The 15,759-nt window shown below is 33.1% G+C and overlaps 1 protein-coding gene across 1 annotated transcript in view; it reads left to right on the top strand.

Annotated features, from left to right (window-relative positions):
- Positions 1–15,759, top strand: part of LOC113177432 (rho GTPase-activating protein 29-like) — a 64,306-nt gene that overhangs the window by 24,683 nt on the left and 23,864 nt on the right. Inside the window, 9 exon segments of the mRNA XM_026381966.2 lie at positions 464–560; positions 885–957; positions 3,808–3,856; positions 4,237–4,374; positions 5,542–5,606; positions 6,188–6,298; positions 6,445–6,525; positions 6,712–6,900; positions 7,785–7,922. Coding sequence (XP_026237751.2) covers positions 464–560; positions 885–957; positions 3,808–3,856; positions 4,237–4,374; positions 5,542–5,606; positions 6,188–6,298; positions 6,445–6,525; positions 6,712–6,900; positions 7,785–7,922 — 941 coding nt within the window.

Genomic DNA, 15,759 nt, shown 5'->3' with positions numbered 1-15,759 from the left:
TTTAAAAATATTTTTAGTTGTAGGTGGGCACAATACCTTTATTTTATTTTTTTTTATGTGGTGCTGAGGATCAAACCCAGTGCCTCATACATGCTAGGCAAGTGTTCTACCACTGAGCCACAACCTCAGCCCAATACAGAACACTCTTCAAGAAGAGGTCTGGTGTAACAACTCTGACTTTAAGACAGATTGATTTCACATTAAGTCATTTTTTATATGTGTCAAAAATATTTAAAGCATAGAGTTAGGGAGTTTAGAATACCAACTACTTTCATGCAAACTGATTTTTTTATGATTTCCTGAGTGAATACCTGGACATCTGATTGATTTTGTATATTAGCCCTTTCAGTTTCTGAATCTTTTAATTAAATAATGGTCAGTTTTTAAAGGATTAAATGATTTTGTGTGAATCTAGTTCCAAATATTTTCTCCCTCATTTATTGTAAGCAACCATTCCTTGTAGCTGTGAATTTCACAGAAGTTAATGAAGACAACAAAAACGATCTATTCCAAGAAGTGTATTCTTCAACTGAAACATTGGCATTTACCTTTAGGAATATGTAAGTAGAGGACTGTCATTTAAAGGTACTCAGTATATTGCATGTACAATCCATAGAAACTGAAGTATTAACTGTAGTGACATATTATCACAACTCTGAAAAAGACACATCCTGTGTTGCTCTATTTAATGTATTTGGAGGTGTCTTTATAGCTATTTAGAAGCAACATTCATTTGCAAGTGACTGATTCATGCGAATAGATTTCTAGGAGTTTTTTTTATCAGGTTCTTACATAAAACAGATTGTCCTCAATGACATGATTGTAAAGCCTATGACAAAGAAGCATAATGATATTCTTTTCTTTTCCTTAACCTCTCTGGATAGCTTTACAAACTTCCTTATGGAAGATGTGGGCAATGACGCATTGTTACAACTGCCTGTTTCTCAGGAAAATAAGGTAGGCTGTTTGTGTCAGAGTGAATCCTTTAATGTTTTTAACCAAGTATTTCCTAATCTCAGAATTACTCCTTCATTGTTAAGTTTATAAATTACCGTATTATGGTAAGAAAACCAGACCAATTCATTTAAAATGTGAGAATATGATCAGTTTCTAGAGCAATAATTTGGTAATACTTTTTAAGTGGACTGAACCATTAAGAGAGCATGCCTGATAATTTATAACGTATGGTATAAAGCCTAAAATTTTAGAAAGGATTTTTTAACCTTTTTTCCCTACTGATTTTGACACAGATCTTGAGACTGATGAAACTTGGCGGGGGGGGGGGGGGTGGAGGGGGAAGAAAACTGGAAAAAGTGAGGGAGGTGGTAAGCTCACATATCATACTTTTTTTTTTTTTTTTTGGCCAGGACACTTGTTATCTCTGTAGGTCTTAATTCTCCCAACTAGCATCTCTATACTTTTGTCATAGGATTGGGGTTATGATTTCTAATTGGAAAAAAATAAATTTCTTTAGAATATTAAAACATAGGAATGTATGGAGAATGTTTTCTTAAAGATCTATAATATGGAATATTTTCAGTTGACTGATTATTTTTTTACTTAATGAAAGATATTTAAACATACTCCCTCAGGGACATGTGTTGATAATTCCTGTTAAGAATGATCTGATCCATTAACGAGGCCTAAGCAACTTAGTGAGATCTGTCTCAAAATTTTTTGAAAAATGGCTGGAGCTGTGGCTCAGTGGTTAAGCACCCCAGGGTTTAAGCCCTGGTACTACAACAAAAAAAGAGGATTGATCAGATCCAAAAAGGATTTCAACAAATGTACCAGGTACTTGTATTATATCAAAATAATATAAAAACTCATGCTGGTATGGTGGTGCATGCCTATAATCCTAGCAGTTCGGGAGGCTGAGGTAGGAGGAGTGCAAGTTCAAAGCCAGCCTCAGCCTTAGCAAGACCCTGTCTCAAAATAAAATAAACAATAAGGCAAGGTGGTGCATGCCTGTAATCCCAGTGGTTTGTGAGGCTGAGGCAGGAGGACTGGGAGTTCAAAGCCAGCCTCAGCAATTTAGCAAGGCCCCAAGCAACTCAGTGAGACCCTGTCTCTAAATAAAATACAGAAAAGGGCTAGGGATGTGCCTCAGTGGTTAAGTGCCCCTGAGTTCAACACTCAGTACCAAAAAAATCAAATCAAAAATAAAAAGTGCTAGGGATATGTGTCAGTGCTTAAGTACCCCAGGTTCAGTCTCTGGTATCCCCAGCCCCCAAAAAGAAAACCTTAAGGTCTTTCTTAAAATGATAAAAAATATGAATATAAATGCTTAAGGCACTGGGTACACGTATTGCAAACATGACTACGAATGTTTCTAAAATCATCCATTGATAAATGGAGAATAAGGAAGAGTCTAAAAATTGTCAAGTATTTTACTGTTATACATGTTTCTTCCTCAATTTTACCTTTTAAAATTGTTACTGATTCTTCAGAAAATAAAATATTTTATGTATGTAGCAAAGCTCTGAACAACTTAAATTTTAGGTATGAATCATATTTCCTATTCCTGCTTCTCTAATGTGGACACATACAATTCCTTTATTAGGAAAATACTTTTCCCCTTTTTTAAAAATTTTGTGCCTTGTCTTTCCTTTTTGGAAGTTTTAATTTTCCCTAGAGATTAAGATTAAAAAGCTCATGATGATATAATCCTAATAATAAAATTACATTGTTTGATGAAGGTTTTTGAAAAATATACTTTAAAAATAATAGCCGCAATTCATTTTAATAGTGCTTACTATGTACCTTCTGCTGTGCTAATAACATTACATCATCTTAATTCTTAAAACAGCCTTATGAATATGGTGTTCTTATCCCTTTTTCATAGAAGGGCAAACTAAAGTTAGGTGAGTTTAAATGTGTAATCCCATGTCATAGAGAGAATAATGGAGCTAGACTTGAGAACCCAGGTCTTTTTGATCCCTTTTGCATTGAATCCCTACGTACCTTATATTACCCAACCAAGTAGATCAAATTTGTTGAAGATTTAATGATTTGGGGGCTGGAGTTGTGGCTCAGTGGTAGAGTGCTCACCTAGCATGTACGAGGCCCTGGGTTTGATCCTCAGCACCACATAAAAATAAATAAATAAATAAAGGTATTGTGTCCAACTACAACCAGAAAATAAATATTAAAAAAATTTAACAATTTTGATGGATGTAGTTTTCTAGCTCTGCTAATATGGTAGCCATTAGTCACATCTAGTTCTTTAAATTTAATTAATAATTAAATAAAAGTAAAAATTTGCTTCTTAGTCATGTTAGATACTTTTAAAATGTTCAGGTAAGTAGCTACAATGTAGTTAATAACTACCATATAGGATATTACATATACAAAACTTTTGCCTCTTTACAGAAAGTTCTATGCTCAGCTGTCCAATAAACTTTCAAGGATATGCTTATTATATAATAAAATGGTAAAAGATGGCTGGACAAGGCAGATCTATATCTTCTATTTAGATAGCAATCTATTTATATCACTTCTTTGACTTCCTAATATTTGGGGGATATGCAGAATTTAAAGTTTTGCGTAGATTCATGCATGTTAACTAATGCTGTTATTAATGTGATTGTTCATCCTTGGATCTTAAAAACTACTGTGGTAAAAGTAATTCTTAGAAAGTGTTCTGGTGTTTAAACAGACTTCTCAGGCCCTTTAAAAGGTTTTAAATACTTGAAATTCTTTAGCAGTAGTTATGCCAAAGTAACAAATTTGAGTGAAAAATTTCTGAAGCAGAGATTTGTTGTCTTCTGCACTAATCTTAAATTTGTTTTCTTCCATGTTGTAAAGTCTTTAGAAAACATTTCTGTGGACTCAGTGGAGTCATCCAATGGAAAAGGTAATATTCAATGTACTTATAAGTTTTGTCAAACATTTTGCAGTTTCTTTCACTAAGTGTTCTGGATTACTTAATCTCTTCTTGATTAGTAACCTAGTGTACCTAATGTACTCATTTTTAGTACAAAATAATATATAAAGTGTTATGTATAAAGCTTAAGAGGAAAATCCCAATTGAGTAGGTAAATAATTTGATGATGTAGACTGATCAAGAATATAAGACATGTAACTTGAATAATAGAAATACATATTAAGACAAAAATATATTGTAACTTGAAACCATTTTATGTTTAAATTGTGCCCTTTGTCTGAATGCTGCTTTGTTTAGAATTACTACAGACCATATTTAATAAATACTTATGCTGATTTTTTTATTTTCAGGAAATTTTTCTCCTGTAGAATTAGTCAATGTGCTATTAAAAAACACTGATTCTATTGAATTGGCCTTGTCATATGCTAAAACTTGGTCAAAATATGCAAAGAACATAGTATCATGGGTTGAAAAAAAGCTTAACCTGGGTGAGTTGTCTTTTGGAACATCTGATTAACTTTGGAGTATAAGAACTAAATTGTTTATGATTCATTTTCTATAGACTGTAAGTATTATGATTACAGATTAGTTATTTCATTGTAATAAATAAAGTCATTATTCATTTTCTCTTCTCGAAATAGAATTTCTTACACAAATGTACTTGTTGAACATTTACGGTGGGTCAACCATTAGACCTAGAAATCATATTGTAATAGGTGAAAAGAAATACAATCAGATAGTATGGTTAAAGGAGATAAACGCAACAATAGATGTTTCAGCAGAAGGCAGTGGAAGCTTAGAAGAAACATCCCCAACCCCAGCCCATGCTGGGGATTAACCCAGCACATCATGCAGGCCGGGCAAGCACAGTATGTGCTACCACCACCGAGGTACAGCCCCAGCTCGAAGAAACATCTTAACAGCTAATATTAACCTATAGTTTTACAGTTGAAAAAAGGTTTTCATATGCATTATCTCATTTAATCCTACAAAACCCTGGGAAGTAGGCAAGACAAGAATTCTTAGCCCCATTTACAGATAAGACAAACAAGTGATTTTTCTTAAGGTCATACAGCAGATTTACTTAAGGTCATAGAGCATAACTGGAATAAAATAGAATCCATCAAAGCCTGTGCTCTTTCCACTGTGTTGTTTGTTTTTAATAGGGAATGCAAATTAAAATCACTTGAATAGCCTTAAAAAGGCCTAGGTTTCATTTCTCAGAGAGGTAAAGTCCAGTCAAGTGTATTTTGAAAAAGTTTCCCAGTTGATTCTGACAAGCACTTAAAATTAAGAATTACTGCGTTTTCATCAAGATGCACACTGGTATATGTGATCACTTTTTTCTTTTCCTTTTTTTGGAGGGTGAGGGGTGGCAGCAGGGATTGAACCCAGAGACACTCAACCACTGAGGGACATTCCCAGCCCCTTTTTATTTTTTAATTTGAGAAAGGATCTTGCTAAGTTAATTAAGCAAGGTCCTAATTGCTGAGGCTGGCTTTGAACTTGACAATCCTCTTCCTGCCTCAGGGATTACAGGCATATGCCATCATTCCCAGCTTGTAATCACTTTCAATTGGAGAATTACAAATGGAGTATGGGGGTGGGGGAATTTATTGATTTTTGCCTTCTGATACCTACTTTAATCTTTTCAGAAATTGAATCTACCAGAAATCTTGTAAAGTTGGCAGAAGCAACTAGAGCTAACATTGCCCTAGAGGTAAGTATTCTGTGAATTTCTAGGGTTCTATTATAAGAGAACTAGTCAGGTGAGCTCCTAAATAGTGCCTTGTAAAATCAGAAAATTTCAAGTGCTAGAGGAAAGAACTCAATTGCTAGTCTTTTTTTTTAATAGTGAACTTTATTCATTTATTTTTAAATTTTTTTAGATGGGAGTGGATCTTTATTTTATTTATTGATATGTGGTACTGAGAATTGAACCCAGTGCCTTTCACGTGCCAGACAAGCACTGTGCCACTGAGCCACAACCCCAGCCCTAATTGCTAGTCTTTTTATTGACAAAATTCTTTTAAATTTATATGGCCATTAATTATGAAAAACAGTACGAAATTCACAATCTTATACACATATTTATTATTATAATGGCTGCCAATTTCCTAATTTATAATTATAATTAACTAACTTTCTTTAGTATTCTTCCCATAATTGTGTTCATGAATAGTCATTTTTCTAGGAGAAAACAATCTAAACTTAAGTTTCTCTTTTTGAAGAATAGTGGGTGCATCTGGAATTCTGGTGCTATTTCTATTGTAAAATTTACTTCTTAATTTTAAATTCTAGGAGTTTATGCCACTACAGTCTTTATTTACCAGTGCTCTCCTCAGTGACATAAATAATAGTCACCTTTTGCAACAAACAAATGCAGCTCTCCAAGCCAACAAATTTGTACAGGTAAAATTAAATTAATTAAATAATTAAAAATAGGATTAATTTAATTAATAACATTTATTTATATAATGCACAATTCTTTTTTTACAACAGCATATCTTTACAAAACAACTTTTTTTCTTTTTATTGTTTGTAAATATCCTCAACAGCCTCTACTGGGGGGGATAAAAAAAATGGAAAAACAAAGGAAAGATATGAAGGAACTTTGGAAACAGGAACAAAATAAAGTGGTTAGTATTATACTGGAGTTTCATGTACCTGTTTGTGAACATTTAAAAATCATCTATATTATATAACCATTTACCTTACTCTAGTTTTCTAAAATACTGCTTAACTATCTCCCTGAATATGCTAAAGAAATTTTTATAGTAGGGTTTCTTTCACATTCGATATTTAATATACTATTTTCTGTATAGCTCAAAACAGAAGCTGCTCTCAAAAAGGCAATGTTGTTATGCATGCAACATCAAGATGAATACGAAAAAGCAAAATCTTCCATTTTTCGTGCAGAGGAGGAGCATCAGTGCTCATGTGGTGGATTAGCAAAAAATCCAAACAAGCAACGAGAAAAAAAGCGAAAGTTGGAAGAGGAAGCACTTCAAAAAGTAATATTTTCTTGTTATTTGGAAGTTGAATTAGCAATAATCTGCAAAGGGTTTCTTCTTAAACTTGTAATATGTGTTGGGATTATGGAAGAGGCTTATTCAAACAGCCTGCTGGGCCCACCTCAGAGTTAGGGATTGAGTGGATAAAGGGTGAGACCCAAAGAACATATTTCTTTTTTTCTTTCGTTTTTTAAAATATTTTTTAATTGTCAATATACTTTTATTTGTTTATTTGTGGTGCTGAGAATCAAACCCAGTGCCTCACACATGACAGGCAAGAACTCTTCCACAGAGCTACAAACCCAGCCCCAAACAACATATTTCGAACAAGTTCCCTGGTGATGCTGGTGGAGATCCACACTTTGAGAATGACTATGCTACAAGACTTAAGAATTTGGAGTTTTGTTTGTGAAAGAAGTATCTTTTAAAGCAGCAGTTTAATATTTTTTTACTTGATTTTTCAGAAAGTTCACCTTTTAAGCAAGTGTGTATATTGTATGTGCGCTAATTCCAGCACCTGGAATTATTATACTAGCAAGTAGAAACTAAAATTTTGAATTATTTATGAAATACAGTTTTGGTAAACAAATTCTGTGAGATAAACAGTAAATAAATATAGAAAATGGTATTTTAAATAGAATGTTTACTTTATTGACATACAATATACTAATTGTAATTTGTGCTTGAGTAGTTGAGTCACTCACCAGAATGTTTACTATTTGTTATATTTAGAAGTTTTCCATTTAAAATATAGATAGACTATTTCAAATTTTCATGATGAAAGACTTTTTAGTTATTTAAATTCAACTTTTCTAAAATAAGTATGTATTCTAAAACATAAATTCTGATGATCAGTGTTATTTTTTTCTATGATATTCCTGAAGGTAGAAGAAGCAAATGAACTCTACAAAGTTTGTGTAACTAATGTTGAAGAAAGACGAAACGATCTAGAAAACACCAAAAGAGAAATTCTAACACAACTCAGGACACTTGTTTTCCAGTGTGATCTTACCCTTAAAGCTGTGAGTGATTTCTTCAGTATTTTTGAAGACTAGAGAGGAGAAAAAAGCCTTCTTATCTGTAGAAGGGAGAGGGATGCTTGATAAGTTGATTCTTAATGAGATTTAAATTCTGGGAGCAATAGAGCATGTTTAAAGATTGGCTTTCGGTTTTCATGAGTGACATAGTTTGATTTATTTTTGATCTGTCTCCCCTCTACATCCCCTAGATTCATGATTCTCTTAGTTTCAACTGAACTGTGAAAATTTGAAATTGCCTCTAAGCCACTTTTTGCCTTGATTGATAAATTTGATTTGACCCTGTAACTTCTGTCAGCTGAGTGACAGAAGAGAGATCTATTCTTCAAAATTTGAATAAAATAAATATTAAAATTAAACCCAGTGATATATTTGATGACCTAGCATTCAGCCTGCATTTGTTTTCATTGCCTCTTTAAAATGTTTTTTATAAAATATTTACATATCCAAAACCTTCTTGGTGTAGTTTATAAGTTTTAACACACATATAAATTTGTGTAACTATCACCATAGTCAAGATTTGGAACAATTTCATCACTTCAGTGATATTCTTTTTGCTGGGCACTGTAGTGTGTGCCTGTAATTCCAAGGACACTGGAGCAGAAGGATAGCAAGTTCAAGGCCAGCCTGGGGATGTAATTTAGTGATAAAAACACTCCTGGCTTCAATCCCCAGTTTAACACACACACACACACACACACACACACACACACACACACGTATATACTGTTGCGGCAAGTGTGGTGGCACACACCTGCCATTTCAGCTACTCGGAAGGCGGAGACTGGAGGATCTCCAAGCCCGAGGCCATCCTGGCACTTAGTGAGAATGTATTTCAAAATAAATGGGCTCAGGGGCTGAGGTTGTGGATCAGTGGTAGAGCGCTTGCCTAGCATGTGTGAGGCACTGGGTTGAATTCTCGGTACCACATATAAATAAATGAATAAAATACAGGTCCATCAACATCTGAAAAATGTTTAAAACAAAAATGGGCTCAGGAAGTATGTGGCTCAGTGGCAGAATACCTGCCTAGCACGTGCAAGACCCTGCTGGGTTCAATCCTCAGTGCCACAAAAAAGGTTCTTTCATGCTACACCTTTATAGTCAAACTCTCCATCTTGCCCTAACCCCTGGCAAGTTCTGTTGTGTTCTCATCTCATTACTTCAGTCTTTTCCAGAAGTCATAGAAATGTAATCGTATAGTAGGTAACCTTTGGAAACAGGCTTCTTTTACGTAGCCTAATGCCTTTGAAATTCCTCAGTGTTATGCATGTATCAACAGTCTATTTCTTTGTGTTGTTGAACAGTAGTCCATTATATGACTACACCACATTGTGTATCCATTTACAAAAAAAAAATGTTGGACATTTGTGTTGTTTCTAGTTTGGGGTAATTATGCATAGAGCTATATGAATATTTATTTACAGGCTTTTGTCGAATATGTTTTTATTATTTTAAATAACCTAGGATATTGGGTTTTACTGGTTAATATTGCTAAATGCATGTTTAACTCAATAAGAAACTGCCAAACTATTTTCCAGAGTGGTTGTAATCAGTGGTGCATGAGAATTCCAGTTATTCTGTGTCCTTCCTTGATATTTGTCATTTCTTGTTTTTACATCTTAGCTATTCTAACAGATGGGTAGTATTATCTAATTGTGGCTTCAATTTGTGTTTCCAGAATGACTAATGATATTTTTAAAAATGTTTAAAGGGCTCATTTGTAATCTGTACTTTTCCTATCTAATTTAATTTTTTATTGAGTTGTTTGTTTTCTGTTGTTGAGCTTCTCCCATTCACAGCTTCTTTTTACAATTTTAGCAAAGTCTTTCATGGAGCAAAAGATTTTAATTTGGATGGAGTCTAGCTTATTTCTTCTTTTATGGGTCATGTTTTTGATGTTATATCTAAGAATAAAGATACTTCATCTAACCCAAAGTTTTTTCCTAAAAGTTTTATTTATTTGTCTTATTTATTTATTTTTGAATTATGGATTAAACCCAGGGGCTCTTTACCACTGAGCTACATCCCCCAGTCCTTTTATTTTTAAACAGTATCTCACTAAGTTACCAAGGCTACACATGAACTTGCAAGGATCCTCCTGTATGAGCCTCCTGAGTTGAGGGGATTAGAGACATGCACCATGGTGCCTGACAGAATTGTGTAATTTTACATTTAGATATATGATCCATTTTGAGTTACTTTTTTCCATTTTTTTATAACTGTACATATGGTGGGATTTGTGGTTTCATACTCATACATGCATACAGTATAACAAAATAATTTGGCAATATCATTCCCTACCAATTGCCTTTTCTCTTGTCTCTTCCCTTCTCCTGGTCCTTTTTCTCTACTAATTTCCTATTGATTTTCATAAGAGGTATAGTTTGAGGTTTGATTTTTAGCATATAGATGTTATATTAAAATTATACCTGTGGAATTCCAACTTACGGAAGTGATATTGTACCAAACACAAGAGAGGTCAATGCCATTCCTAGAAGAATTTATTGCTTACATTTTCTGAAGAGAAGGGGACTTATCATAGCAAGTTTGGCAGTCAGATGCAGGAGTGAAATGGCGTCTTTATTGGGGTTTCCTCAGGAGAGGCAAAATGAGCAAAGTAACAGTTTAGAATTGGCTAGTTTGAATAATTCCAGAGGGCTTTGGGACACTTGGATGATCTCTAGTTGCTTGGTACCTGACCCTGGGTTGATAGAGGGTCAGAGGAAATCGTTGGCTTGAGGTAAGAGTTTGGGAGTCGACTGGGGTTATAGATTTGGGACATGTGAAGTATGTGATCCCAGCTGAGCCCTGGGCTATTTTAAGAGTTATTTTAGCCCAAGAAGGGCCAATCTCTCCCTGGCTAGCATTGTTTTGTGTTTTTTAAGATATCAAAATATCATGTAATACAGAAAATAAAAGACACGGTTAATATAGATTCCACTTGTTCTGATACCATTGGTTGAAAACACTGCCATTTTCTTCAAAATGCCTTTGCATCTATTTTTAAAAATCACTGGACCACATTTGTTTATATTTGTTTCTGGATTCTCCATTTTATTGCATTAACAAATGGAATATTTATTTGTTTATCCTTTTGCGAAAACCCCAATATCTTGATTCAGTTGCTTTATATCAAGTTTTAAAACCAGGTATTTTGAGTCTTCCACTTTTATACTTTTTGCAGAATTGTTTATGTTTAAAATCCTTTAATTTTCATTAAAATGTTAGAATCCAGTTATGTTTATCTACAGAAAAATCTTACTAAAATTTTTATTGAGGTTGTATTAATTGTTAGATGATATTATAGATAATTGATTATAGATGTAGCATCTTTTTAAATCCATGAACATTATATATTTTTCCATTTTTTTAAACCAGCATTTTGTAGTTTTCAACATATAAATCTCTTTCAGGTTTTGTTAAATTTTTAAAAAATATTTATTTTTTTATGTGTAGATGGACACAACACAATGCCTTTATTTTTATGTGGTGCTGAGGATCGAACCCAGGTCCTGCCCATGCTTGGGGAGCGCTCTACCGCTGAGCCACAATCCCAGCCCAGGTTTTGTTAAATTTAAATCTATGTATGTGATACACTTTCAAGTTCCAGTTGTTTAATAATATTTGGAAATACATTTAATTTCTTTATATTGCTCTTATTCCTTATAACCTGGGTAAATTCACATGTTTTAGGAGCTCGTGTAGATTCTTGGGATTTTCTACATAGAAAGTCACATTACCTGCAAATAAGAACAGTTTTATATTTCCCTTTCCTGTGTGTATTTCTTTTTTTTAGAGAGGGGGGGAGGCAGAGGGAGGGAGGGAGAGAGTTAATTTTTAATATTTATTTTTTAGTTTGCAGCTGACACAACATCTTTGTTTGTATGTGGTGCTGAGGATCGAATCCGAGCCGCAAGCCGCACACATGTCAGGCGAGCGCGCTACCACTTGAGCCACATCCCCAGCCCCATCCCGTGTGTATTTCTTTTATTATTTTTTTCTTATTTCACTAGATGGGGCTCCCTGTTGAATGGGGTCCCATTGTCAAGTAAGAGAGGTAAGAGATGACATCCTTGTCTTATTCTCCATCAGGGGGAAAAATATTTAGGTCTTTCAACATTAAATATGGTGATACCTATAAGTATTTGAAGATACCCTTCAATCTGATCAATGAATTTCTCTTTTTGCTAGTTTGCTGAGAGTTTTATCATGAATAAATGTTGGAATGTATAAAATATTTTCTATATTATTTGATGTAATCATGTGGTCTGTCTTCTCTAGCCCATTAATGTGGTAAATTCAGTTGTTATTGGAGTGTTGATCAGGCCTTGCATTCTGGGATTAGCTCCTCTTGTTTGTTCCTTTTATATATAGGTAGATTCAGTTTGCTAATATCTTGTTATATTAAAAGATAGTAAAAGATATTGGTATATTTTGTTCTTTTTTGAAAATTTGTTCTAATTAGTTATACAAAACCATAGAATACATTTTGACACATTATATATAAATGGAGTATAGCTTCTCATTCTTCTGGTTCTATGTGATATAGAATCACACCAGTCATGTAATCATATATGCACAAAGGGTAATAATGTCCAATTCATTCTGCTGTTCTTTCTAACCCCATATCCCCTCCCCTCCCTTCAATCCCCTCTACCTAATCTAAAGTAAGTCTATTCTTCCCTAGCTCCATCCTTTTATTGTGAATTAGCATTACATATCAGAGAAGACATTTGGCCTTTGTTTTTGGGGGATTGGTTTATTTCACTTAGCATGATATTCTCTAGCTCCATCCATTTACCAGCAAATGCCACCATTTCATTCTTATTTAAAAGACTGAGTAATATTCCATTGTGTATTATATACTGCAGTTTCTTTATCCATTCATCTGTTAAAGGATACCTGGGTTGGTTCCATAGTTTAGCTATTGTGAGTTAAGCTGGTATAAACATGGGTGTGACTGTGTCACTGTAGTATGCTGATTTTAAATCCTTTGGGTACAAACTGAGGAGTGGGACAATTGGGTCAAATGGTGGTTTCATTCCACATTTTGTATGTGTACAAATTGTATGTGTACCTTTTTCCCACATCCTCATCAACATTTATTGTTGCTTGTATTCTTTTATTTTAGTTGTATATGGACACAATACTTTTATTTTATTCATTTTATTTATTTATTTATGTGGTGCTGAGGATCAAACCCACTGCCTCAAATATGTGAGACAAGCATTCTACCACTGAACCACAATACTAGCCCACATTGTTGCTTGTATTCTTCATAATTGCCATTCTGCCTAGAGTGAGATGACATTTTAGAGTAGTTTTGATTTACATTTCTCTAATTGCTAGAGATGTTGAACATTTTTTCATATATTTGTTTATCAATTATATTTCTTCTGTGAGGTGTCTTTTCAGTTTCTTAGCCTATTTATCGTTTGGGTAATTTGTTTTTGTTTTTTTTTTTTCTGTTTTTGTTTTGGTTGGTGTTAAGATTTTTGAGTTCTTACATATCCTTGAGATTAATCTTCTTTCTGAGTTGCATTATTTTCCTTTTTCATTTGGTTTTAGTTTAGGGCAATTCCCATTTCATAAAATGAATTGGGAAGTGTTCCCTCCTATTCTGTTTTCTAGAAGAGTTTGTATTAAATATGTGTTATTTCCTGTTTAGATGTTTGGTAGCATTCTCTGGTGAAAGTATCTGGGCTTGGGATTTTTTTTTAGCAAGATTTTTTACTACGTATTCAACTTCTGTTGATAAAATCCTATGCAAGTTAATAATTTTTCTTAGGTAAATTTTGGTAGTCTGTGACTTATATGGAATTGGGCTTATCATCTTCTTTTTTTCAAATATTTTTTTTTAGGTGTAGTTGGACTCAATGCCTTTATTTTATTTATTTATTTTTATGTGGTGCTGAGGATTGAACCCAGGGCCTCACAAGTGCTACTCGAGCATTCTACCGCTGAGCTACAACCCCAGCCCCAGGCCTATCATCTTAAATTGCTTAGGGTTGTTTGTAGTGTTTCCTCATCCTCTTGATATGTGTGTAGGTTGTAGTGCTCTCTCCTCTTTTGTTTCTGATGTAGATCATTTATATCCACTCCTTTCCTTATCTCCCCTCCTTTGCACTGGCAGGTTTTCTCTCTGATCAATCTGGCTCCAAGTTTATAAATTTTATTTATATTTTCAAAAAATCGCTTTCAAACATAATTATTATTTGCATTGATTTTTCTTTTTCCAGTTTTATTGATTTCTGCTTTTTATTCTTTATTTCATGTTTGCTTTTTGTTTTAAGTTTCTTAAAGATAGGAGGTTACATTGTTTATTGAAACCTTCCTGCTTTTCTAGTAAAAATATTTAATGCTTTAAATTTCCCTGTATCATTGTTTAACTCAAAAATCTCACAAATTTTGAAATATAATTTCATTTTTGTTTAGTTTAAAATACTTTCTAATTTCCCTTAAGACTTCATTTTTGAGGTAGGGGTAATGTAAAGTTTGTTGTTTAATTTTCCAAGTACTTGAAGATTATTTTTCTAGATACTGATTTCCAGTTTAATTTCATTATGGTGGAAGAAATACTTTGCATGATTTCAGTTCTTTTAAATTTGGTTTGGTTTGTTTCATGACTCAAGATTGAGTCAAGAACAAACAAAAGAATAAAAAGCGGAAAAATCAATAAAACTGAAAAAGGAAAAGAAAAATCAGTGAAACTAAAAGGTGTTTCTTTGAAAAGATTAATAGTGAATATTCCATGTGTGTACTTGAAAAAAATGTGCATTCTATTGTTGACTGGAGTGTTTCATGAGTGTCAGTTCCTCTTAGTTTGTAGTGAAATTTATTTCTTATATATTCTTGATTACTTTTAAAAATGTTCATCAGTTGCTAAGAGTTTGCAGACACAAACATATTGTGTATTTTTAGTTCCTTCAGTTTTTATATATTTTGAGCTATGTTATTAGTTACTTCCACATTAACAATTGTTATATGATATTGATAAATCAGTCCTTTTATCTTTATGAAATGTCTCCACTTATGCTGGTAAAAGTCCTTGCTTTTTAGACTAATTTATATAATATTGATAGTTATTTCAATTTTCTTTTGAACATGGTATATCTTTTTCCATTCTTTTTATTTTTAACTTTATCATTGTATTTAAAGCAAGTTTCTTATATAGAATGTAAGTAGCATATATGTTCATATGTAGGTCCATTTTCTTTCCTGCTCGTACCTTATATTTCCTTTATCTGCTTCCCTTTTACTGTCTTCTCTTGGTTGAATTGATAATTTTCTGGAATTACATTTTGTCTATTATATATTTAATTTAATCTATTATCAGAATTTATTTTAATTTAAAATGCTCATTTACATTTGGTCTATTTAATTTAAATATTGGATTTTTATATTATATCTCATTGTACACATATGTATTTTAGTTGGTTATACTAGTAATTGCAGTATTTGTGTGTGTGCTTGTGTGTGTATACAGTTGATCCTCCACGCATGGATTCCACATCCATGAATTAAACAAAAAACACATCACATCTGTACTACAGAACGTGAACAGATTTTCTTTTTATCATTCTCCAAACAATATAGTATGTGAACAGATTTTCTTTTTATCATTCTCCAAACAATATAGTATAACAACAATTTACATGGCGTTTGCATCGTATCACACACTATAAGTAATCTATGAATCTTATTTAAAGTATTTGGGAGAGTATGCATAGATTATATACACAAATACTGTGCCATTTTATATAAGGGGCTTGAATATCTGAGATTTGGGTATCTGAGGGGTATCCTAAAACCATCCCAA

This window comes from Urocitellus parryii, chromosome 11 (assembly GCF_045843805.1).
Source record: "Urocitellus parryii isolate mUroPar1 chromosome 11, mUroPar1.hap1, whole genome shotgun sequence".
In the NCBI taxonomy this organism is placed as follows: domain Eukaryota; kingdom Metazoa; phylum Chordata; class Mammalia; order Rodentia; family Sciuridae; genus Urocitellus; species Urocitellus parryii.
This window is presented reverse-complemented; position numbering and strand designations above follow the sequence as displayed.